The following is a 26,968-nucleotide window of genomic DNA, read 5'->3' on the forward strand; positions in this document are numbered from 1 at the left end:
CCTGGATCAGTCAGCATTCCTTGGAAAGTACCGTTTTCCTGGCCTGATTCAGTTTTAAGCAAAAGAAGGATCTCTTCCTTCACTGTGGCATTGTTCTTTGTAAGGAACCCTTGTCGGTTGAAAGTTGTATAATTTGAAGGTGTTAGAGAAAGAAGTTTGAATTCCACAGCAAACATTCACAAGATATTTCAAAGTAGAGTCATCCATTGTCTGAGGGTGATTTCAGGCACCCAGCCCATCATTTCCTGATCAGGCTCCTTGACCGTGGGGGGTCTACTCCCTTTGGCTCACACAAGACCATCGATAATCATTTTTAGATGTGATGTCTCCTTTGAAATAAATGACATTACTAGACTGGGATAAATGCAAGGGGCAGAAGGCTGCAAGTAAGGTGAGCCGGGGTCGGGGGAAAAACAGAAATAAGCTGAAGGGAAGTAAATAGAAATAGTAAAAGAAATAAGCTGGAGTAAGACTTCCCTCCAGGTCCAGTAATGAGACAAAAAAAAAAAAAAAAAAGCATGGAGCATGACTTAGAGACTTCCTAAGGTGTACCCAGGGGGTGTTTCCAAGCTTCTTGATCTGTGATCCCATAGCAACCATCTGGGGCCAAATTCACCTTCCTAGGTGTGGTGCCCTACTTCTTTTGGAATTTAGGTCTCTGGGGCAAACCCTGTCAGGATGTGTAGTTAACACTCCCCAAACAGCCACTCTGATTTTGGTCACCACTCTGCTGAGGAGCCTGTTTGGCCCTCAGGGGAGGGAGGGCTGGTGGTGGTAGAAGATTCGGCTGTGAGGCAGAGGCAACCTGGCAGACAGGGTGGACCTGTAGAAATGTATCCAGATGAAAGGTTTTACCCAAAAGATTTTACCCAAGGTCAAGGTGGCTGTGATAGAAGCAAAGAAAGTACCTGGAATAAAGAATTTTGGAGTCCAGAAGAATAAAAGAGGGATATAGGGTGAATCCACTGGCCAGGGAATTTCACAGGAATCAAATGTGATTCATGATGCAGAGAAAGACCTAGCTTATCTGACTGATCAGAAGACATCCTTCGGAATACATTGTGACTAAACGATTTTCACACACAGATAATACAAACACTAAAAATGAGTGTTTCCATACTACTGTTAATCACATTTCAATGATTCGTTAGTTCTATATTTTCTAGGTTACTTAATTCATTTAGCAAATCCACAGCTTAGGTACCACCGTGAGGGGAAGGAGGGCAAAGGTGCAGAAAATGAAGCAATTAAACTTAGAATTAAATTTCTGTAAACAAGAGTTAGTAGCACAGTGGCACAGTAGATTGTCAAGGAAAACAAGGGAGTGGGTACAGAGTTATCGGCTGGCCTGGGCCATCCTGCCGGCTACAGGGGAGAGGCTCTGCGGCTCAGGAGTCTACCTTCTTGTTAATTAAAACTGAGCAGCAGGTGAGCAACCCGTCCACCTTTTCCAGTTCAGAATGGCTCACAGGGATCAGCAGATAGTCCTTCAGTTTCTCATAAACCTACAGAGAGAATCGAGGGAAAGGGAGAGAAGGATTACATTTCTGCTTGTTTTATTACCCTCAGGTTCAGAGAAATTAATTCAGTTTGTGTGTCTAAGCTTTTCACTCATTTAACTCCAAGACACACATGCAACCCGGCCCCCACCCCCCAACCCCATGGAGCTGGTTCAAACTGGTTAACCTCTAGGTCTGTGCTTTAACCTCAAAGCCAAAGAAGTGTCAGAAATGTGGTTGTTGCTGGAGATGTCTTTACTCTGCATTGTCATTGCTAGATTAAGTAAGTGAACGTCAGTGGCCATGTGTTCAGTCTCAACATATCCTTTCTCTTCACACTCTGAAGTCCTCTCAACTATATTTTAATGTTTCTTTCCTTACCAACACCACTGGAAAAATTTGACAAAATATGATTTAAGTGAATATTTCAGGTCACACTGCTTTTAAATTATAGGTGTGAAATTTATAGCATCTTTCAACACTAGCAGAAGGTGTATGTCAAAACTTCAAATTAACAGTCCACAGATTTTTTTCTCTGATGATCAAACAAAGCCCACTTTTAAAAACAAAATCACTTTGAAAACACACTGCCTAAAAACAATCTATCATGTGTCTTTAGAAAGCACATGTTCCTTAAATTTCAGAGGGCTGAGCCAGTCAGAGCTGGGATCCAAATCTAGTTCTGTCAACTTACTATTATGGTTTCAGTTAAGTGACAAGCCCTCTGAGCCTTTGTACTTACTTATCTTTAAGATTAGAATAATAATACTGCCCTGAGAGAGCTGTTATAGGAACTAAATAAGATATTGCCTGTAGCATGCTTGGCATGGTGCCTGGCTCTGAAGAAGCCCTTGGTAAACAGAGATGTTATTAATGCTGTCATTACTGTTGATAGACACAGGACTGAATTAGGAAGCAGTTAATGATCATCTGGGTTGTCAGGTGATCGATGTGGCTCAAGAGGCACGATCGTTCCAGACCTGTATTTCTCAAACTGAGTTCTGTGAACTGAGTGTTTGTTAATTCTGCAGATTCCAGGGTAGGGGTCCAGGAGTCTGCATTTTTAACAGCCCTGATACGCATTACAATATGAGATCCACTATTCATCTAAGAGCTGCTAACCCCCTAGTGTGTTAGGAATATTAGGTTTTCCTCAAGTTCACACTGTCAGCCATGGACATAGAAAGAAATCAGCTATGTCCCCATCCTTCTCTTTTTCTGCTGAGGGAGTGACTGTGATCAGAGGGCAACCCTAGTAATAATATAGAACTGCATATTTAAAAAGTGGCATAGAATAATCTCTAATATTTTCAAAGCATAAAATGAACAAACAGCAAACAATAATTTGTAAAGCTTGTCGTGTAAATATCTGGCTTCTCTGGGTAAAGGAGATGATGCCAAAGTGCCTAGGAGATATGGGCACCTGAAGAATCTATGGTTGAGCACTGTTATATCTGCTTGTAGGATAAAATTGGTAAAATCACTAAGGTGTACAGATGACACTAGCACAATGCTCTGAAATACAAGGAAAGAATTCCAAATCCAGGGACAATTCCCTTGGTGGAACACAAATGCAGGGTCTCTTTAAGGGACCATCTGACTGGTTCCAAGTGTGCCACATTTCTTCTTGATATATCTTCTCGCTATCTGGGATGTGCAGCCCTCTCTTTTTGCAGCCCTGACAGGGAGCACTCAGGTCATTCACATTCCCCTGCCTTAAGAAACAAATGGCCCTCTTCTAAGGGGCAGCTCAGATTTGTCAGAAAACAATGACACAGTTGATTGTAGGTCTTTATTCCTAATAAGTATGTGATATGGGAAGGTACATTTTATCAGAGCTGAAGCACAACTTGGGTGGTTGGATTACTTATTTTAAAAGCTTTGAATACCAGGCATGATTTGTCTCAGTGACTATGCATGCATTAGTGACCAGTGACATGAATGAGAAAAGTAAGTAAACTTTCACTGTGCCCCAAATTATCCTCTCTGGTTTCTTAATGATTTGATCAATTCAGAAGGAGGAAGCCCCTTATCTGCCACTCTATCATGAAAGAATCCCCTAGGAGGCCTACCCAGATGCAGTGGTCAGAATTGATGGTGTTTTTACCTTTGCACTTTCTGGATATTCTTCTGGAGTTCGGTGCAGCAAGACATGCCCTTTGCTGGGGATATTTAGATATATACAGTTTGCAGCCATGTCATCAGGCACAGTGAGCTTGTCATAGCGGTGGTCACTCATCTGCTGCATGATCTACAAAAAGAAACAAAGAGGTCTAAGCATTGTCTCACACACTTTCAAACAGAAGGAAGGCAGTTGGCACAAGCTTGCAAGTGATTGCCGTGAGCTGTTCTGCTGCTTAAGTTCTCGGCTATTTCCTCCAGTTGCTAGAACAGAAGAGGGAAACCCAACTAAACTGATTCCTGGGAAAAATTGCAAAGGTTCTAGTTGTTCTTTCAAAGTCTATATTTGTCCCTATTTAAAAAAAAAGTTTTAGAACTATTATTTTCTAGTTTTTGGTCATAAGATCAATTAGTAAGACACAAAATGGCTACATATATAAATGGCCCAGCAGAGGTTTGGATGATATCACTGGCTGAGTAAGTAGGGCTGCCCTGGTCTATATGAAAAGAAGGACCATAACAGTAATCAGAATGGTCAATAATCAGATAAGCAGATTTAGCAATTACCACACACAAACACACACACAATTTGCTCTTTTATGGACAAGTTGGAGTCATCCATCTGTTGACAGCTGACACCCTTAATACAATGAGCAGGGGTGGGGTGGGGTGGGGGTGGAGACAAACTCATATTTCTAGGGATCACCTTCAGGGAATATGGTTTGGCAGATTTGGGTTGGAGCATAGGGATTTGCATTCTGAAAGCTCTCCGGATAATTCTGAAGCAGAGAATCCCTGAACCAAACTTAGAGAAAGACTAAATTAGCAGGTCTACTCTTCAAATGATGTACTTATTACCCCCTTAGTATAAAATAAAAAGGAACACAAAAACAAACTCTGCACACAAATATATCTCATCCTTATCTCAACACAATCAAAATAAAACTGCCAAAAACCAATCCCCCATAAACAACAAAAATATTTAAACACCAAAAAGAAAAAGCAAAATTTATTTTGGGCTTAGACATGTGGACTGCTTTCATTCTTTATACACATTCACATGTTGTAAGGAATCTGCTGAAATTTCATGCCATGAAGGCATACCATGATTTTTTTCCCACAATCTGGTTCTAATCTACCTGTCCAGTCATGTCTCCTTTTACTCTTCAATATTTTTGTGGAAATGTGCTCTCATAACTAAGGCAGGCTTGCACACACAGTCATGATGACATTGGACACTGAAGATTTATGGTACCAGAAGAGCATAAGAAAGACTGCATGCTCCCTGTAGAAAATTAAGTCCCAAGAAAACATGAAGATTGGCAAACAATAAGCCCTTCCCCACCTGCCAATCAGGAAAATCATTCACTTCTCCTAATGTACACTATGTCAGGAGTGGAGAGAAGCCAGGAGTAGTCTGATAATGGAATGCCCTTCACAGAAGGTAACATCAAGGATGTGGATGAGCCTAGGAAGCACTGTATGGAAAGGCTGAGGGACACAAGGATGAACAAGATGTAGATCCGGTTTTCTAAGAGACTGCAGTCTAATGGAGAAGAATGACAGATACATGGGTAATTTTACAGTAAGAAAAAAGCAGGGCACCAGGCTATACATTGTACCCTTATGATCTAATCTCAAAATTCTCATTATATAGATGAAGACACTGAACTGAGAAAGGTCAAATAACTTGCTTAAGGTCATATGGGTCAATACAAACCTGCCCTTTGCAACTTAAAACCTTCTATCTTAATAATCTCACTTTGCCCTTTCTTAAAGCTGCAGCAGATTTCTCCCTCCTGTAAACTACCATAGCATCTACTTTTTCACACTTATTTGGTATTTATCATTTATTCTCCTGTAGTACCATTAATTATTTTTTCATATGTAATCCTATTATGACTTGGTATGGTCAAGTGTAGCTAAAGGACTTGACTGGACTGCTTTCTTGCACTTTTAAACTTAAACTATTCTTTGAAAAGAGAAGCCCATAACACAGATCAACTACCAGGTGGGTCCTTCTTTAGAGCCTTAATCAAAAAACCTTAGATCTAAGCCTGTTATCCCAGTGGCTTGGGTGGCTGAGGCAGGAGGATCGCAAGTTCAAAGCCAGCCTCAGCAAAAGTGAGGCACTAAGCAACTGTCTCCAAAAAAATACAAAATAGGGCTGGGGATGTGATTAGGGGGTCGAGTGCTTTTGAATTCAGTCCCGGGTACTAGAAAAATACAACAAATTAAATATCTTAGATCTATTCTATCATATGGGCAACTAAGAAATGAAAGACAACTCTTAAAGATAAGCTTTTCTAAGCAGATAAATATCACATTCAAATCAGCCCTCTTTATGAATTGGATATGCCCAGAAACAATATTAAGAAGCTTAAGAGAAAAAATTCCAGACTCAAGTAGCTCTCTTCCATTATGAATTGCTACTTAATTACTTCTTATGAACATTTTCTTTTTGGCTGTTGCTAAAATATCATAATACTAGCTTCCACTTACCATTGTGTGGGAGAAAGCAATATAAGATCATGAGCTCTGGAGTGAGACCTCGGTTTGAGCCTGAGTGTTAACCTTTATTGGTTGTGTGAACTTAAGCAGTTTTTATTTTTTATTTTTGTCTTCTCAGTTTCCTTGCCTACAAAATTGGGATAATAATAGTTTTTTCATGTACTCATTATTAAAGGTAAATGAATATAATATATTTAATAAGGTATAGTAAAGAACCCTTAATAAGCTATAGGTATATTATGATAGCTACATCAGATGAACAAGGTTACAAGGTTTCAGCTTGCACTCTGCAATTCTGTTGACTATTCTGGTAGATGTGGATGTTTAACCTCATTCTTTTTTTTTTTTTTTTTTGGTACCAGGGATGGAACCCAGGAATGCTTAACTATTGAGCCACATCCCCAGACCTTTCCATTTATTTTTTATTTTGAGAAAAGGTCTTGCTAAGTTCCTTAGGGCCTTGCTAAATTGCTGAGGCTGGCTTAGAACTTGTGATCTTCCTGCCTGAGCCTCCCAAACTGCGAGGATTACAGGCATGCATCACCACACTCAGCTTGATCAACCTCCTTCTTTTATTTATTTTTTGTTATTTCTCTTTTTAAAAAATTAATTTGTTTTAATTAGTTAAATACATGACAGTAGAATGCATTTATGCACTTTTATATACATAGATAGGATATAATTTCTTTTTTTTGGAGTATACATGATGTAGAATCACAATAATGTCTGTTTCATTCTACTATCCTTCCTATCCCTGCGACCCCTCCCTTCCCTCCCTTCACTTCCCTCTATCTAATTTAAGTAATTCTATTCTTCTCTAGTGCCGCCCTTCCATTTTGAATTAGCATCCATATATTAGAGAAAACATTCAGCCTTTGGTTTTTTGAAATTGGCTTATTTTGCTTAGCATGATATTCTCTAATTCCATCCATTTACCAACAAATGCCATAATTTCATTCTTCTTTAAAGCTGAGTAATATTCTATTGATTATATATACCAAATTTTCTTTATCCATTCATCTATTGAAGGACACCTAGGTTGGTCACATATTTTAGTCATGTGAATTGAGCTGCTATGAACATTGATGTGACTGCATCACTGTAATATGCTGATTTTAAGTCCTTTGGGTATAGACCAAGGGTGGGATAGCTGGGTCAAATGGTGGTTCCATTCCAAGTTTTCTGAGGAATCTTCATACTACTTTCCATAGTGGTTACATCAATTTGCATTCCCACCAGCAATGTATGAGTGTGCCTTTTCCCCCACATCCTCACCAACACTTATTGTTTTTATTCTTGATGATTGTCATTCTGATTAGGGTGAGATGAAATCTAAGAGTAGTTTTAATTTTCATTTTTCTAATTGCCAGTAATGTTGAACATTTTTTCATATATTTTTGACTGATTGTATTTCTTCTGTGAAGTATCTGTTCAGTTCCTTAGCCCATATTGTTTTTTTTTTTTTTTTGGTGTTAAGTTTTTTGCATTCTTTATGTATCCTGGAGATTAATGCTCTATCTGAGGTGCAGGTGGCAAACATTTTTTTCCCATTCTGTAGGCTCTCTGTTTACATTCTTGATTGTTTCCTTTGCTGTAAAGAAGCTTTTCAGTTTGATACCATCCCATTTATTGATTCTTAATTTTACTTTTAGCTTTTTAGGGGTCTTGTTGAGTAATTCAGTTCCTAAGCCAACATGATGGAGATTTGGGCTGAATTTTCCTTCTAGTAGGCTCAGGGTCTCTGGTCTAATGCCTAGGTCCTTGATCCACTTTGAGTTGAGTTTTGAGCAGGGTTAGATATGGGTCTAATTTCATTTTGTTACCTATAGATTTCCAGTTTTCCCAGCACCATTTGTTGAATAGGCTATCTTTTCTCCAATGTATGTTTATGGTGCCTTTGTCTAGTATAAGATAAGTATTTATGCATTTTTCTATGTGTCTTCCATTCTGAACCATTGGTCTTCGGGTTTATTTTGGTGCTAACACCACACCATTTTTGTGACTATAGCTCTGCAATATAATTTAAGGTCTGGTATTGTTGATCAACTTCATTTTTTTTATTAGTTGCTCAAAACATTACAATGATCTTGACATATCATACATTTTATTCAAGTGGGGTATGAATTCTTTTTTTCCCATGTGTACAGATTGCAGTATCACATGATCAACTTCATTTTTAACACAACCTGATTTGGAGGCCAATTCTTACTTTTTTTTTTTTTTTAAGAGAGAGAGAGAGAGAGAGAGAGAGAGAGAGAGAGAGAGAGAGAGAATTTTAATATTTATTTTTTAGTTTTCGACAGATACAACATCTGTGTTTGTATGTGGTGCTGAGGATCGAACCCGGGCCGCACGCATGCCAGGCAAGCGTGCTACCGCTTGAGCCACATCCCCAGCCCTCAATTCTTATTCTTAAATCCACATAAGACTACATGTTTGGTGGGCCCATGGTAGTTTCTCCAGGCTCCTCCAGAACCACATTATTTAACACATAATTCAATGGTCTTACAGGCTTAGCATTCCATCTGCCTAGATCACTACAGTTCCCAAAATTTTCAAAATAAAGAAAAATTTTAATGTGAGATTTTTGTGAAGTCTCTGTCTTTCTTCAACCAGATCAATAACTCCTTGAATGCTGGCCTGGGTGTAGTGCAGTGGCCCAGCCTGGGCTGCAGAGTCAGAGGGATCTGGGTCATGCTTGGCCACATACTAATTATATGATCTCGAGAAAGTCACTTAAGCACTTTGAGCCTGGATTTCCTCAGTTGTGAAATGGGATGACAATGCCATACTTTTCCTCATAGGGTAACTTTGAAAATTATTTTTTAAAAACCAAAGCAGATAATGTATGTTAAAGTGGTTAGTACGAGTTTCTGGCACATATGCAACATGTAATAAATTTGAGTTCCCTTCCTTTTTGTTACTTGCAAGTCACTCTGCATATGGCAGATGATCAAAATATATTTATAATGAACTGATTCACTTCTTCATTTTTTTTTACTCTTTCAAAGGATATGGAGAGAACCTTGGGAGTACGCTATGATGACCAATCACATAGATAAATAATTGTATTCCCTCAGAAAAATAAGATAGGGTCTATGTTCAGAAATAGAAATGCAATCATTAATTAACATGAAACCTGGCTGAAATCAATGAAACTGTGAGTTTGTCATTTTCTTGAAGCCATACAGAGGGGAACTACATTCTGTGGTCTATTGACTTTACATGACAAAGTAACCTATTAGGAGTGGTGAACCTGGAGTGAACTGAAAAGTTTTTAGCACCTGAAGGCATTAAAACAAAGAAAGGGGGAAACAATCCCTTTGCACATATCAAAATGAACATGTAAACTTCAGTTAGTCTATGACTCCTGTTTAGTAAAATTGTCCATAAACCCAACGGGCAGATTGACTTCTTCATGGGTACAGTGAGGCTCTTTAGACAAAAGATGGCCAGCCTGGGCTGCAGAGTCAGGATCTGTGAAAAAATTCAGCAATTGCTTTTCTTGTCAACCCACTTCTTTCCAGGTGCAGGGAGTGGAGTTATACCATGTCTGCATGTCACCTTAGGGTGTGCTATTGAAGGTGGTCTAAGATTGTCAGTCTGCTCTTATTTGTAATCAGAACTGTTCTGTCTTAATTTCATAGAAACTGGATCTAGTTTACCAGAAAAGTTCAGGATTTTACTGGAAAGGCAGTTTCCTGGGCCAGAGGTTTATTAAGGAGAGCCCCAGTAACTCAAGAAATCCATAGAGGTCTTTAATAATGAAATGGTCAGCCATAGCTATCTGGTCAAATCTAGACAAACAAAAAACCACAATCAGGATAATCTACTATTCCCACTGACTTAATATCTCAAGCACTTGGAAGAGTAATGGGTAGCATCTTTTGGTTCAACACTTTTAGGCTAGTTGCTCCTACCTCTCATATGCACCAGATAACTACCAGTTGAGTTTCCAGTTTAATTCATGGTTTACTGGTGATTCATTGCACTCTTTATCCATAGATGAAGTAATCACACATCTTTTGGTACAAGATGGGCCATAAGAAAGAAGCACAGCAAGACCATAGGTCTGAAGCCTTGCTATACCCTCCCTAGCTCCATAAACATTCTGGGCAAATCTCCCACCTGTCCATCTGACTCATGCATATCTGTTGGTGACTATGAAGCAAACACACGTAATGTCGTGCATTCCAGAGGAAGTGTTATCAAGGACTGTTATCAGTGCCAACTTCTTGTTTTCCAGTGAGAGAACAAACAAAACCTTCAAGGCTGTGCCTACTTTAGAAAGTGCCAAGTTTTGCTGGTGCAATGGAGACCCTAGCTTTTCCTTTCTGGTTTGTACTCTGGCTCTATCCCATTCCCCCATCCTCACATCCGTGAGTGAACAATCCTCCCTGCCTTGGTTCCCATTTGAGTTGTTGTTCTTCAGCTGATGGCATTTATTTGAAATTCTAATTGCTGGTTTTCTCTCTCTTTAATGTGTCTGCCTTTTCTGAGGCTTATAATTTGTACCTTCTGATGGGGGCATTCCTAAAATTTCTGACATAAGGGCCAGTACCCAATCTAGAATTGTTTGAAGATAGTTTCATTTTTTCATTGCTGGGAGGAATGGAATTGTAATATTCTTAGTGGGGGAATAATTTAATGCTGAGAATAGATGAAGTAATTTATTGATAATTTCTACTGAGAGTTACTTTTAAAATAAATGTCTTAACAAAACCACCAAAGCCACCTTAGGAGAAGCTTTTCAATTAATTTATCAAGGCCCCATGGTTATCATTTTGAAACAAATTAAAAAATATGCCAGAAGAAATGACTTTTAATAATGAATAGACCCCATTTGGAGCAGTGAGTGGCTCTGTTTGACTGTGAAACAAAAAAGTATAAAAGCTACTGATGGAGTCTTTCTAAATGAAAAGGATTTAGGAAGGGGTAACTGTAGATACTAAACAAGAAATACTTTTCTATTTTTCATGGAAAAGTTTTTTTTTGTTTTTTTGTTTTTTTATAAATACAGAATTTCTGTCTTTTGGGGCGATGAACATGTTTCCTTTTTTCTGTCAGGATGAACATTTTCCTTTCTTACATGTTATTGTTGTCCGAATAAGACAGTGTACCATTTATTTATAGCTGGGTCCAGGAGGTACTTGTACACATATAATGCAGGGCCTTCGCCATCCACGGGGATGTGTGAGAAAGATTGGGTGGGGGTGACAGCATCTCCAACAACCCCTGTGGGGTGTGAATGGGCACAGTGAGGATGCACTCACACTGCAGGCTCACAGGGTGGCGCCTCAAAGAACCCAGGCTTCTGAGGACTCTGCAGTGGTGAGGTGGACAACAGGCTCATTTCCCCTCTGTGGATGCACAGAGCCTTTGTGAAAAGATGAGCATCATTTCAAATATCCCGAGAATGTAGCTGTTGGGCTGTTTAGTTCCGTGTTCCATTTTTTTTTTTCCCTTTAAAAAGTGTGGAGGAGGTGTGATTGTTCCAGAGCACTATGTAAAGTGTTCCTTTAACCCCAGGGACTGTATTTCCTGCTTCTCACTGAGCCCCTGGCCAGAACAGAAAGCAGAGAGCACTGAAAACCTCTACACTTCACACACATTCCTCTCCCGGAGAGCAGATCACTCTATACCTTGAGAGGCCTCAGAGTCAACTCTGAAAATTCTACATAAGTTTTACTGAATTTGGGGGAAAGATTTGAGAAGTTGAGTTGCTATTTCAAATGCATTTTCTGATTGTGTAAATAAAATTGGAGAGACTACCACTGGGGTTAGATACAATTGGTGTTCAGTTCATTCAACTATCCTTTATGGAGGGCCCCTTTGGGCTAGGTACTGTGGTGGCATGAGGTGAGAAAAAAAAAAAAGAGATGCAAAGGTAATTTAAATTGGGAGATGAAGATCTATAATTTAAGGCAGGACCAGCATGTGAAAGGTAGGCTGGTTGTAAAAAAAAAAAAAAAAAGTCAACGTTACTTGTGTCATAGACACTTCCTTAACGAAGAAGGCACGCAGCCCAGCAGTAGAGAGGAAATGGCCCCAAGAATCATCTTGGCCGCGTCATCCTCATGGTCTGTTACACAGCTGCTGGTACTGGCCTTGCTCCCCAGAGTGGAGCTGTCACAAAATAAGAGTGGGAACTCTCTGGCTTTCAGCACAAGAGAATCTGCATGGCTAGTTGCATTAACAACCAGGCATTTCCGGCAGTTCCCAACATTTCTGGGAATTTTTTCATTCAAAGAACTGGAAGGCAGCTTCATTCCTCTGCTTCTTACTCATGCTTTCTTTGAGAAACCATATATAATATAATCCTGGCTTCGTGGTTTGATGGAAGAATTTAGGACTTAATTGGTCAATATGCTATTTAGAGATATTTAGGAAATATTCAAAGCACATTTTTGGATCACTCATAATTGATCTTCCTCTGATATGTCCATATGAACCCATCTTAACATATCAAAATGAAATCAACATTAAAAGCAACTAACTATAAAGTCTATTGAGGCATATAATGCACAATCAACACTTCATTGCTACTGAATATCTAAGATCATTCATTCATTTATTTATCATGCATCAAGAGTCTATTGAGAGCCTGATATTATAACAGGCATCAAGCTCTGGCAATCCTTTTAAAGGATTAACTATAGATAATGCTCTAGAATCGATATTATATTTCATGTTTTATAATCTTTGACAGATGAGCTTAAAATGAATACAGCCTGAGATGTTCTTTTAAACCTCCTCTTTGCATTGATGAGCTGTACAGATTCTAAGAATGAGGTTACACAGCTCTTCATGGCTAAGTCTGTGCAGACTTTCCTTCCTCTCTTCCACCCTTCCCTCCTTCCTTCCCTCCTTCCTCCCTCCCTCCCTCTCTCTCTTTTTTGGCAGTGGAGATTTAACCCAGGGGCACTCAACTACTCAGCCACATCCCAGCCCTTTAGTTTTTATTTTGAGACTGGGTCTCACTAAGTTGCTTAGGGGCCTCACTAAATTGCTGAGGCTGGCTTTGAACTTGTGATTCTCCTGCCTCAGTATCCTGAGCCACTGGGATTACAGGTGTGCACCATCAGGCCCAGCTGTGTAGAATAATTTCAATGCCAAATAGTCCCTTCAAAGACAGCTGCCCTTTTCTTGATGAATTGCTGCTGTTGCTTTTGCTAAGATCATATGGACCACACAAATATGTGGAGGAAAGAATTTTATGTTGTTCAAACTATAACCACACGTCACGTGAACCATTTCTAAGATGGAGCCTCCAAAACAGTGGCCTCTATGGGAGGCTGGGAAAACCTCCTGCTTCCTGAGTTCTGTTGGGGGGCTGGAAAGCAGGGAACGGGCTGGAGGAACAAGGGGAAAACTTTCTGGGGTGAGTGACAGCCCTGAATAGTGTTTTATTTCAAGAATGGAGAGGAGGGAAATTCAAACTGTAGCTTCCCTTTCAAAATGTGAAACCTGGGAGCCTACCTTCCTTTCTTATTCTTGCCTGTGCTTCCCATCATCTTATGTCTTACAAGTAAGTACAGCAGAGGGCTGCCCACGTGGCTGTGCCCTGACTGTGCTTCCTCAGACACCTACACCACCACACCCTTTGGCACTTTTCATCCTACAATCAAAAAGTAATTCTTTTGGATATGGAAACTTTTAAAGTTCCCTTGGGTCCTTTGACATCAAGGAACAATTGGAACATTCAACTTCTATTTATTGATACATTAATTCATCTATTCTTCCTTCATTTCTCATAGCAACCTTGCATATTAGGTGGCAAAATGTCCATTTTTACTGAGGAGAAAACCAAAGTTCAGAGAAATTCAGTAATTAGTCCAAGGTTGCACATTAAGACAGTGAATCTAGGGTTCAAGCCAAAGTGTATCTATCTTGAAATTCCCACTTTTCTTCTCTCACATCAAACTACCACCCTGTCACCTTGAAAGACTAGACTCAAAAAAAAAAAAAAAAAAAAAAGACTAGACTCAGAGCTCATTCACTGGTATCTTATGAGCTCATTTTCCCTAAAGATAGAATGTATTTTGACATGCATATAATTTTGAAAGTTTGCATGTGAATGCATTTTAGACAGAAAATCTCTGGCCCCTGAAGCCATCTGAGTTTGCTACTGGACTACATGACTTGATTTCCTTAGAACTAGTCTATTTTTTTTTTTTTAAGTAGATGAAAGAAGAGTAAAGAATTTGTAATGAAACTAAAAAGTTTTTTCTCAGCAAAAGAAACAATAAGAGAGGTAAATAGGGAGCCTACACCCTGGGAACAAATCTTTACTCCTCACACTTCAGATAGAGCCCTAATATCCAGAGTATACAAAGAACTCCAAAAATTAGACAATAAGAAAACAAACAACCCAATCAACAAATGGGCCAAGGACCTAAACAGACACTTCTCAGAGGAGGACATACAGTCAATCAACAAGTACATGAAAAAATGCTCAACATCTCTAGCTGTCAGAGAAATGCAAATCAAAACCACCCTAAGATACCATCTCACTCCAGTAAGATTGTCAGCCATTAGGAAGTCAAACAACAACAAGTGCTGGCGAGGATGTGGGGAAAAGGGTACACTTGTACATTGCTGGTGGGACTGCAAATTGGTGCGGCCAATTTGGAAAGCAGTATGGAGATTCCTGGGAAAGCTGGGAATGGAACCAACATTTGACCCAGCTATTGCCCTTCTCGGACTATTCCCTGAAGACCTTAAAAGAGCGTACCATAGGGATACTGCCATATCGATGTTCATAGCAGCACAATTCACAATAGCTAGACTGTGGAACCAACCTAGATGCCCTTCAATAGACGAATGGATAAAAAAAATGTGGCATTTATACACAATGGAGTATTACTCTGCATTAAAAAATGACAAAATCATAGAATTTACAGGGAAATGGATGGCATTAGAGCAGATTATGCTAAGTGAAGCTAGCCAATCCCTAAAAAACAAATGCCAAATGTCTTCTTTGATATAAGGAGAGTAACTAAGAACAGTGTAGGGACGAAGAACAGGAGAAGAAGATTAACATTTAACAGGGATGAGAGGTGGGAGGGAAAGGGAGAGAGAAGGGAAATTGCATGGTAATGGAAGGAGACCCTCAGGGTTATACAGTGGAGGAGGTAGAGAGAGAGGAGGGGAGGGGAGGGGAGAGGTGGGGAGGGGGGAGGGTGGAGGATGGGAAAGGCAGTGGAGCACAACAGACACTAGTATGGCAATTTGTAAATCAATGGATGTGTAACTGATGTGATTCTGCAATCTGTGTATGGGGTGAAGGTGGGAGTTCATAACCCACTTGAATCAAAGTGTGGAATATGATATGTCAAGAAATTTGTAATGTTTTGAACAACCCACAATAAAAAATTAAAAAAAAAAAAAAAAGAATTTGTAATGGAAAAAGACAGCGAGTGAAGAGGGATTATGGCCTCTAAAGCAGCAGAGGGGTAGGCAACTCCAAGGTGGGAGATGAGAAATGGCCAAACATGCACAATTTTACAATGCTGCCCAGGACCAGTCCTGACACCTGTAACTGGTGGATTGATCCTTATTCTCTGTATGGACAAATGATTCCTTGGTTATCTCATCAAAGGGAAGGCATTAAACATGTCTTAATTTTCCAATAATTATCATTGCTTTGCTCTCATTTATCCAAAGTCCTCTGTCCAGTCTGCTTGGCCATTCATGAAAGGGTTTTCTAGGGGTTAGGGAAGTGTTTGTGCCCACAGAATAGTGATTTCTTTCTTTTTCTCTCTGTCTCTGTCTCTCTCTCTGTCTCTCTCTCTCTCTCTTTTTTCTGGAACAGAGTGAAGAAAATCATCACTGGGACTCCCAACTAGATAACTCTACTTAATTGCATTCTTAGGCCCAGTAATTAGGAAAAAAGGTTTTTAGCTCAGTACCTAAGATCTTCAGCTCCAGTCAGTAGTATATTTAATTAAACTGGGGAAAATGTATGCAAAATATACTATACCCATATGAGTTTAGTATACATTTTACTGATAAAAAAGATTGGCTGCATATGACTTACATATAAAATAAAATGTCCAATAATTACTGGAAATTTTATTTTGCTAGCTGATTCTCATGGAATGCTTTTGTTGGTTTTTGCAGAGATTGTGTATCTGAGGCCAACCTATAGTTGCAGTTGACAAATCAGTGTAGTCCTAGCATAGCTGTTGGTTGATATTTTTTCTTTAACATTTGTTTTAGTTGTAGATGGACATAATACTTTTATTTTATTTATTTATTTTTATGGTGCTGAGGATCGAACCCAGGGCCTTGCACGTGCTAGGTGAGCACTCTACCACTGAGCCACAACCCTAGCCCCTGATATTTTTGTTTATACTAATGAGTAAGGCAAATGAAACAATGAGGACATTTATTGGAATTTCATTTGTTTGGCAATGATGGGAGTGACTTCTTTGATGAATTGCATAATAGTTTTTGAATACTGGAAAAAATATTTCATCATTTCTCCCTCACTGTAATGGCTAAATACATAACACATTTTAAAGATTTTTCTTTTTTGATATGGGGTCTTGCTATGTTGCTCAGGTGGACCTCAAACTCGAGTGCTCAAATAATTCACCCCTCCCACCCAGTTTTCTGAGTACCTGGAACTACAGGCATGTACCACCATGCCTAGCTAAACACACTTTTAAATTATACCTGCATTATTCAAATTTTCATCAATTTAAATATTCTGATGTTCAGACAATTCATAAGTGAACTCCTGATTTGTTGCATTTACTGATTCCAATGGTATAAATACTCCCACTGTGGCCAATTTTGAGTGACAACGGTGACATCTTTGAATGCCTATTACATGTTATTGCCATGAAAATACCACAAAAACACCAATAATAGTAAAATATAGGAATGTATTTAGGAAGTGATAAGTTTTAAGTATTCATTACCTTTGCTTTTAATATAATTTATTTAATTGCAAGTGTGAAAATTTTACTTTTTAATAATGACTGTGTTTAATAGCCAGCCTGCAAAATTCCTCAAAATTTGGCAATCAAGGAAGATGGCACTTGCAAACCATTGCCCTATTCCTGAGATTGCACAGTTTTATAAGACTTGGTTCCTGGACGTCAGTGTAAATTAGCCTGTCATAGAAAGTTACTCTAAGTCAACACTACAGTCTTCATCAATGCTGTAGATAACTTTAACTTTAAAGTTTGGCTTAGGGAACTTTTGTTTCCTTATAGGCAGACAATATTTGGGGATTAATTTTCTGTAAATTTATGAAATACACTAATGGAATAAGGAATCACAAACACTTGGAAGGTAGAGTGGAAAATTGTATTTACTCTCTAGGAGCCTAGATTCATTGACATTCTAGACAAGAAAAGATGATGTGGGCTTCCCTTTCACACTGACAGGGCTTAAAGTCCAATTGTTTTATGGGTAAAAACTGAAGTGAAGATTCACGGTTGCTCTTGTTTCTACTTTTACATCATCTTCCCCTTCTATTTTTTACTTGTTATTTTCCTATATTTTGTAAGCCACTTTTGCAAAATGAGGTAATAGGATTATATAATCTCAAACAGTTTTTCTAAAATGTTTTTAATTGTAAAATTATCACAAAACACAGGCGTCCAATAAAAGATTCAAATATGAAAAGTTAACATACTACTGGAGTTTACATAAGTGCATTCATTGGTCAAAACATCAAATTTTACATTTAAAATTTGTGAATTTTATTGTGTAGAAATTATATTTCAATAAAGCTAACTCTTAAAAAAAAGTTAAAAGTCCTGTTTTTCTCCCCCACCACATCCTTTGTCTTCGCCCCTTCTCCTTTTCCTGTGGGTAGGTGTTTTAGTTAGCTTTACTTTGCTGTGACTATAATACCTGATATAAGAACAACTTAGAGGAGGAAAATTTTATTTGGGGCTTACAGTTTCAGAGGTCTCAGTCCACTGATGGCTGACTGCATTGCTGTGGGCTCAAAGGGAGGCAGCAAGTCATGGGAGAGGGGCCCAGCAGAGGAAAGCTGCTCAGCTCATGGTGCAGTCAGGAAGCAGAGAGAGAAGAGGAAAGAGCCTTCCAGGGTGCATGCCTTACCTGTCTATGGTTACCACTCAGTTGGTGCATTTAAATTAGGCTTAGGTTACAGCTCTTATAAATTAATCATTTTACCTCTGAATATTTCTGCATTAACAGGAGATTTTGGGGGATACCTCATGTCAAACCATTACAGTAGTTTGAGATCAATCCTTCAAACCTTTTCTCACACACATGCATATGCAAAACAAAATCTGTGACCTCTACCGAATTTGTCAGTGAAGGAATCTGAACACCCCAGTGCAGAGGCTCCAAACTCACTTCTCTCAAAGGATGGTATCATTTCATTTTTAATTTTTTTTTTATAGCTACTTAATTCCCTGCTACTGGAAAACACTCCTGCTGGCATGGGCTGCTTGATGTTGGAGAGCCATTTTTGTCCCTAAAGGCATTAGGATTAAGCAATGGGACTGCAATTTGCTCGGAAACTGAAATTTCTGCGAAACAAGGTTGACCAAGTTCATTCATACTTTAGGATGGGGTTTCTTAACCTCAGCACTATTGACATTTGGCCTGGACAAGTGTTCGTTGTCGGGGCTGTCCTGTTCACTGTAGATGTTTATCTCCCTGGCCTCTGCCCACTACATGCCAGCAGCATCCTCCTGACACTCCCTGCCCCCAGATGTTGTGACAACTAAAAATGTCTCCAGATGTAGTTCAATGGCCCCGGGACAGAGTTGTCTCTATTGAGAACCATCATTTTTGGAGAAAGCCATCAAATCTAGTCATATTTTAGGAAAGAGCACATATTCACAGGAAACAGAAAAAAAAAAAAAAACGAGAGAGACAGATAGGGAGGAAGGAAGGGAGGGAAGGAGAGGGAATATGAAATCAAACTTTCAAATAAGGATATTGTTCACTCTTCTTTTCCTACTCTGAACTAATAAAATGCCTGACTGGAAATATATTGGTGTTTAATAAAACAGCTGTTGTCCCCACATATCTTTTATAAGAGACAAAAATTCTCCACAAATTACCACAACCAAACCAGGGCTAGTGAAGAAAGCAGGCTGTGGACCCATCTCCATGCTGCCTCCCCATGTGGGGGAGCTACCTGGGATCTCTACATTCCAATTTTACATCCCTGAAATGGGGAGGAGAAATCTTCATTTCTTTTTTGGACATGGTCTTTATTAGTGTTAGATGGTAAATGCTGATAAGGTACTCTGAATACCCACGCAAGTGACATCATTGTGTAGAAAACTTAGAATCATACATTTGAGAACTGTGCAGGAATTTGAAAATTACCAAGCCCACTTCCCTTTCAGAGAGGATCAATGTGATGAAGAAATTAAGGAATAACTCAAATCACTACAAAGTCAGGCCTGGATCCCAGGTCTGTGACTCATTGAGGCTTTTTCTGTTGGTCTTGGTTTGGTGGAGAGTTTAAGTGGGCCAGGGAGGAACAGTGTCAACTCCTCCCTTCCCTGCCCTTCTATTCCATGCTTTGTGGGGTGGCTTAGGCCAGTGGTTTCCAGTCCTGGCTATATAGCAGAATCATCTGGGGAGCTTTTAAAAAATACACATGCCTGTGCCCCAACCACAGAGATTTTTCACTTACTTGGTCTGGAGTGGGGCCCAAATATCAGTATTTCTTTTTAAAAGAAACACAGATGCTAGGGAAATAAAATCCAAATCTATGAATATGGATTTTATTTCAAGTGAAAACGTGCACATTTAATACTCACAGCTTGGTTAATCAGGGGGAAGGGTGGAATGGATGTTAGAGAAAGCAACTAGCTGACTGTCATCACCTGACTCGGAAAGTAATATTTTTTTCTTTTCTTCTTTTTTTCTCTTCTCTTCTCAATGGTGGGGATTGAACCCAGGACCTTGTACAAGCAAAGCATGCACTCTACCACTGAGCTACACCCCCCAGCTTCCCACTAAACATATTTTGACCTTTGCCCTTCTTGGTGATTGACATACTGTTTGAGTTTAATTGAATCAAGGTATCTAAGTCTTCCTAGAAGTGATGATGTGCCTCTCAGGGGGGCACAGTCTTATGACTGTCTCTTGTGCAGGAATTTGTAGTAGTGCTTGGCATGTGGTAGATGCATAATCCATATCTGTTGAATATTAAGTGAATGAATAATCTTTTAGCAGGGCATTTCAACATTTCAACAACTCTTCAATTCTCCCTAAAGTCTCCTGATGCAATTCCCCATAAGACACACTTACTTACAACTGAACATTCAGTGAGGCACAGAAGGGCTGCCAGTTGGCACTCCTGCCATATCCTTTTGTGTAGTCAATGCTGGTTACTGAATCTTTGACTTTAATCAGCTTAGGGTGCTCTCCAGAAACCCTTCTCAAATTCTTCCTAACAAACTTCAGAGACGTGGCCAGACAAACCTCTTATCCAAAAAGAGATCTGGGTTTCCTTCTCCTTCCACTATTCCTAATTGAAGAGCTTAGTATCATGTTTGTTTTCAAGCCACAAGGTTTCAAAGCTGGGCAGGAAGGCAGACTTTTCTATTCAAGTCTGAGGGTTAGATGCCTAATGAGAGTTAGTGCAGTAAAAATTCAGGGCAGAGGGGTTGAGGTTGTAGCTCAGGGGTAGAACACTTATCTCACACATGTGAGGCCCTGGGTTTGATCCCCAGCACCACATAAAAATAAATAAGTGAATCAAATAAAGATATTATGTACATCTACACCTAAAATATATTTTTTAAAAAACTCACCGCAGAGACATTTATTGTAATGCTCAAATGTTAGTGAGAGAAAGATATTATATGAAAAACATGATAAAAAGCTTTCATTACGGAAGCATACCCCCTAAAAAGACACAGCATTTTTGAGAGAAGTCACCACTTCTTAAGTATTTGCATTTTGAAATCTTGGGGAGTGATGCATGGTTTTCCTTCACGTGAGAGCTATTTCTCTAATGTGCCAGTGATTTCACCCAACATGACATTATTCTGAATGGTTTTAGGTGGTACTCTCTTTTTAAAGATATAGCAACTTACTTTAAAAATGAATTTCTCCCCTTGTCCTCAAACACCAACATAGAATCTGATGATGTCTGGTGAGTTATGAGAGTCAGAGCTTCCCACAGTGTGGTCTATGGATTACCTGCATCAGTCTTGCTAAATCAAAATTTCTCATGGTGAACTCCAGGAATGTGATGTGCATTTTAAATGCATACTGTGTATAATTCTTGGGTTTATTAAATTTGAGAACCACTAACAGATTAATTAAAAAATAATTAGCAATATCTTCATACCTAAAAGGTATTATTATTGTTACTGATAATACAACTACTAATAGCTGACCTATATTTAGTTCTTATCACTTGCCAGGGTGTGGATAAAAAAATAAATGATTAGAAAACACACAATATATAATTGATTAAGCTTCTGGTTTTTTTTTTTTTGAACTCTGTAGCTGTGAGTCACCTCTGAGTATGTGGTCACAGTTTTGAACTTGTTTCTACTTCAGAAAGAGATAAAAGGAAATGACTGCTGTCAGCTATTTACAAAGGTACCATTTACGTCTACAGACAAAAAGTGTTATGACTAACACAGGGACCCAAAAGTGGCACTACAACCATCCAGGGATCCTTAGTGAAAAATAAAGTTTACAAATATTCTTAAAGATTGCTGGGCTGATATAACATTTGAAAAGATGAAAGCAAGGAGGAATAAGAAGTGATCATTAAGGGCAGGGTAATACTTGTGTGATGGTTTTACAGAAGTATGGTAGTAAATTTACTTTTAATCTGTTTCTCTTGCACATCAGATGGTCCTAGGATTGTGTCAGGTAGTGGGGATGTTTTCTCCAGAGGCTGGTAAAGAATACATGGTTAAAATGACACTTCAAATTTAGTGTCTCTGTTTTACCGTATGCTTAATTAACCTTCAGCCAAGGAATAGGATACTCATCAACGCCTAAGGCATTTCAAACATGTGATTTCCACAGAGAAACAGTAACCCAAAACTCAAAACCTTCCTCCTTCCAGCTCAACTGACACTTTTTCTAATCCTTTCAACAGCAATGGCACTAGTGTTGGCATGGTTGAGAGTATCACAGGGGTCATGCTGTGAGGTACAAGTTCAGCCCCTGAGACAGGAACCATTCTGGGTGTTTTGTTTTGTTTGGCGATCTTTTGCCAAATCAATTCAGCCAAGAAAAAAATCTGACGCTGCTGGAGATGGCAGATATGCAAATGTTATTAAAGTGATTTTTTTTGGGGGGTGGGGTGGGCTTTGAGTATGAGTAGATAAAGACAAATAAATGGAAAGGAGTGAAGGACAGACTTGGAGTTTGGATGAACATTGATTCCACTGCTGCCAATGGAAACTGACATGGGGAAGCCAACCCTACTTGTGTCTCACAAGCACAGACACTGGATTTCTACCAGGGCTGCAGTTAGTTGGACGTGTTTGAGTATCACTCAGTTCCCAAAACGTGAATCTAGGTCAGTGAAATCGAGCAACATGCTTTTTTGCCTACCAATTCTCGGTGGTTTGTTTCTTTGCAGAAGATGGGGAAAACTGAGTTCGTGGTGCCTTGGAGGGTCTTAATTCTTTTCCAAAAATCCTCTCAAAGGAACTTTCTTCTGGTAGATGTTTTTGAAGTCATTTTGCTAACTGAACAGCCAGGGGCTACCCCAGTAGGCCTACCACAGTGCCTGGCACAGAGCAGCCGTTCTGTAATTATCTGCCAGGTTGAGCTGATCCCCCTTCTTCCCCTCAAAGTCCACCAGTCCCAGGGTTCTACTCTTCCTCTAACTGGGCTCACCTTCTGCACTGTCCTTTCCATTTTCACAGCTACTCTCCTAGTCCTGACCCTCCTCTCACTTATTCCTGGACAATGCTGTGGCATCCAAGTAGTTTTGTTACTCCTAATCTTTATTCTTGATAAATCATTACAGTATAGTGCCTTTCAGAAAGACCACCGTCAGCTTTTACTCTTCTGCTAAAAACTTTTGTGGCTGCCACAGCCCACAGATTAGAAAACTCCAAGTCCTTTTTCCAAGGTACAAGTTGGACCAGTCCAAACTTTTATGTTAGACCTTCTCTTTCTTTCCTTGTCACAGGCCCCATTATAGCCACTGTCTCTTGATTATAAACAGACAATCCTCCAGGTTGTCCTGTTTGTAATGATCACTTCTCCTTTGGGCCAGTCTGTGGCTTATGTTTGACCTTTGACTCTGGCCTCCTGTGATCACTCCCTCCCCAGACCTCCCAGAACCTTCACTAAGATGAAGAGCCAGTCATTAGGCAATTACCCTGTTCCACAGTGAACTTAAGATGGAATAATACTTAAGTCTTCTGTGTTATTTTACCCTGAGACAGGCATAAAGATGTTGCTAAGCAAAAGTCCTCCCTCACTAACAGCCACTGAAAGAATACCACAGTAGCAGAGTCTACAGTGAATTGTCTTTGGAAGAATTCTCATTATGAGCACTTTGTAATTATATGGCTGTTACATTTTGACACAGAGTTGCACACTCCCATGTTTAAGGCATTGTCCTGCACCTTGATTGAAATTTCCAGTAGGAAAGAATAATGCTCTCATTTCCTAGTGAGACTGATTCAATTTTTTTTCTTTTTCTTTTAAGAATAGACTGAGTACAGGACATGGGGTTACACAGGGAGAGCTGGAGGCTGAGCCAGAATGACAATCCATGAATTTTGATTCTTAAGTGCCCTGCTTTGCCCTCATAGCCCTTTTGGCCCAGTGGACAAATGTTTCTTTAGTAGAATCAACATACGGTTATTCAAAAAGCAAATTCTTCTGTAGTATCAGAATGGCATGCAGTTTAACTTTTCTTTTTCTTTCTGGCACAAATCTTCAGACATTAAGGTCAGGTTCTATTAGGCTTTTCTGCTTGTGTGTATGTGTATTGGGAGAAGGGGTATGGTAACATGGGTTGCATTCAAGTTTCCTGTTCCCAGAAAACAATGACATTAGTGATTTTTGATAACTTGGAATATTTTAATAAAGAATTTTAGCATAAAAAGGATTGAATGATGACATACAAATTATTACCCAGTTAGGTATTACATTTCAAGTGTATATAATGTTGAATTTCAGGCAGCAAAAATGGTCAGGAGTTCCTAGTTTTCTATGGCTTTAATTGGACACTCACTTTACTTTCACTGCTAAACCAGAATATGTTATTTTACAACTATATTACATAAGGTTGACCTCTTCATATGTTAATTATTTGGAATTCTAGGCTAGGGGCTTTTGGAAGTTACAAGTATCCTTGAAGGCAGTGGCTCTTAACTTGGCCTGTGCATCAGAATCACCTCTTGGAGCTTTTAAAAAATGTGGATGTCTGAACTCTCTCCCAAACTCAGCACACCAGAATTTTCTGAGATAGGTCAAAGGCATGTTTTCAGAAAGCCTCTCAGATGATTCTGAACCACTCCTCTCACTAGGAACCACTAGTATGAGGTCACTTACAGACTTTGTCTTTTGTAAGTAAAGGTCTTAGATCGCAAAGTTCCTTGTAAGGCCATTTTCTCTGCCATTCCATGGATACTTGAATTCCCCCTCAAAATATCCCATAGAGGCAGCTGAGCACTTTTTGATGTTCCACTGGGTAATGGACAAAAGCACTTTGAACATAACTTCTTTCTGTTTTTCCTCTGACATTTTCTTGAAAGCCCCAAAAGGGAGGAAAAAGGTTTATTTTTATTCCCTTTCTCCTAGTTGGCCAATCTTGCCTTCTTCCTGCCTTGGGACTAATGCTAAAACCCTGCATGGCTGTTTTGGTCTTACAACTTCAAATTATTTATTGCCTTATCATGCCAAAGCATTTTATTTTGGCCACCCCAGCCTTTTTGGCATACAGCTCTGGGAATATTGTCAGATAAGGCAAGTGCTGCCAGGAAGAGGAGCATAAGCAGCTGGTATAAATTCATCGGTTATTTGGCTTTGTGTTTCGATTTCTTAATACAGGCATGATACATTTTAAAAATATCATTGTTTTGTGGGTCTGATAAATAAAACTGAAAAAGACAACCAGATAACAAGATTAAGTAAGACCAAATTAAACCTACAGCGGGACTGTCATATGCCATTCAGGGTAGAGATCCAAAGTCTCTTGGCTACATATTAGGATTCCCTGAGACAACAACTAAAAGTGCAAAATCACCCTATTGATACTAGTTAATTCTCATTCTGTCTTTTGAGTTTTACTGTTGCTGTTCTCATTGTCATTAAAGGAAATTCCAGACAATAAAAGCATGCAAAATCCAAACACATTAAGGGGTTTTCCATCTTCATTTTTTTATATGACGATCCATAAAATAACATGGACATTTTTGGACATAAAAATCAATGCTGAAGCTGAGTCAAAACAAGAGGAAATACTGTCTGAGTGATCTCTATTATGTAGTTAGTCATTCAAAGGAAAAACAGGCTGTGTGCTATGCAATTTAAATTAGCTGCAAAGCAGTTCTTGTCCTCATTCAAGGAATCTTACAAATGCAGTCAGTTATTTCAGGAAGTAGATCAAAAACCTAAAAGACATTTCCATCCAGATGCATTGTGGGCATTTTAATTTAAAATTACAAGCCTACTGGAATTCCACTTACTGTATTTCAGCTCCATTTACATGACAAAGACATGAAAAAAGTAGAGTGGTGATCTCAAAATTCTATTTTAAAATGATAATTCATTGATACAAAGGAACATAATTATTAATAAGAGAAAGAAAGAAAAGCACTAAACCAAACTGTAGATGCCCAAAGGAGAAAACAGTCTCTTGCACAGGGTTAGGAAGGTGAGACTGCTCCTCCTGCTACCCAGCCAGCAGATGGCAGAGTCCCTGCACGTCAGTGCTGCAGTCCCTGAGGCTGGGCAGCAGCTTCCTCATCTGATTAGTTTCAGCAAAAGGTTACCACTTTGTCTTCCTGCTCCCTGCCCCCAGCCCCACTCCTTCTCTTCCCTCCCACCTCCTTCAATCTTCCTCCCCCCATCCCAAGATGACTGGAGGACTGAATGCCACCAAGGAGATTGAGTTAAAAATCATTACTGAAAATTACTGTGAGTCCCTCCTGAGGGCAGATATCACAATCTGTCCTCCTCTGACAGAGAGCATGTAATTAATCCAGGTTCTTGGAAAGGAAGGCAATTGATTTTGTACAGGATCTAAAAAAAAAAAAAAAGAATGGGGTGAGGTACAGTATGAATTTACTCTTATAATGTCTTTCTTTTTTCTTTAATTAAAAAAAAAAATTAAGGGCTGGGGATATAGCTCAGTTGGTAGACAGCTTGCCTCACAGGCATAAGGCCCTGGGTTCAATCCTCAGAACCACCACCAAAAAAAAAAAAAAAAAAAAAAAAAAAATTAAAATAGGCTAGCCCTTAGAAAAGACAGGCATTATGCAGAAGAAAAAAGCAGGGGTTTGAGAGGTAGATCTCACTATTCGGGAATTATTTCTCTAAGTCAGCTATAGCCCACTTCCAACAATAGATGTATTTTTCATAAAGTTTTCAAAAATTAAAGTCCAACATACAAAATGACCTTCTGGACCATGACTCCCTCTCTCCCTCTCTTAAAGTAACCACTGCTCTGGCAGCTAACAGTGTAGAACAGTTTTGCCTGTTATTTAACTTTATATGAATAAATGACACTGGGTATTCTTTGGAGGTTGACTTGTATTGCTCAGGTTGTGTTTGTGAACAGAAGTTCCAGTTGTGGTGCAGTGAGTGCTCATCTTTGAGAAGACAGACATTTCTTCTGGAAGGTGGCCAGTGGGTCTGATGCCTGTGTATAAATCTTACTTTAT

General features: G+C 39.2%; 1 protein-coding gene across 1 annotated transcript in view; it reads right to left on the reverse strand.

Annotated features, from left to right (window-relative positions):
- Positions 1–1,196: 1,196 nt before the first annotated feature.
- Ddah1 (dimethylarginine dimethylaminohydrolase 1) overlaps positions 1,197–26,968 on the reverse strand; it is a 150,238-nt gene continuing 124,466 nt past the window's right edge. The window contains exons 5-6 of the mRNA XM_027935216.2: positions 3,607–3,750; positions 1,197–1,505 (exon numbers count right to left, since the gene is read on the reverse strand). Of these exons, the coding sequence (XP_027791017.1) occupies positions 1,389–1,505; positions 3,607–3,750 (261 nt within the window). The 3' untranslated portion in view covers positions 1,197–1,388. The remainder of the gene's footprint in view (positions 1,506–3,606; positions 3,751–26,968) is intronic.

This window comes from Marmota flaviventris, chromosome 10 (assembly GCF_047511675.1).
Source record: "Marmota flaviventris isolate mMarFla1 chromosome 10, mMarFla1.hap1, whole genome shotgun sequence".
Lineage (NCBI taxonomy): Eukaryota > Metazoa > Chordata > Mammalia > Rodentia > Sciuridae > Marmota > Marmota flaviventris.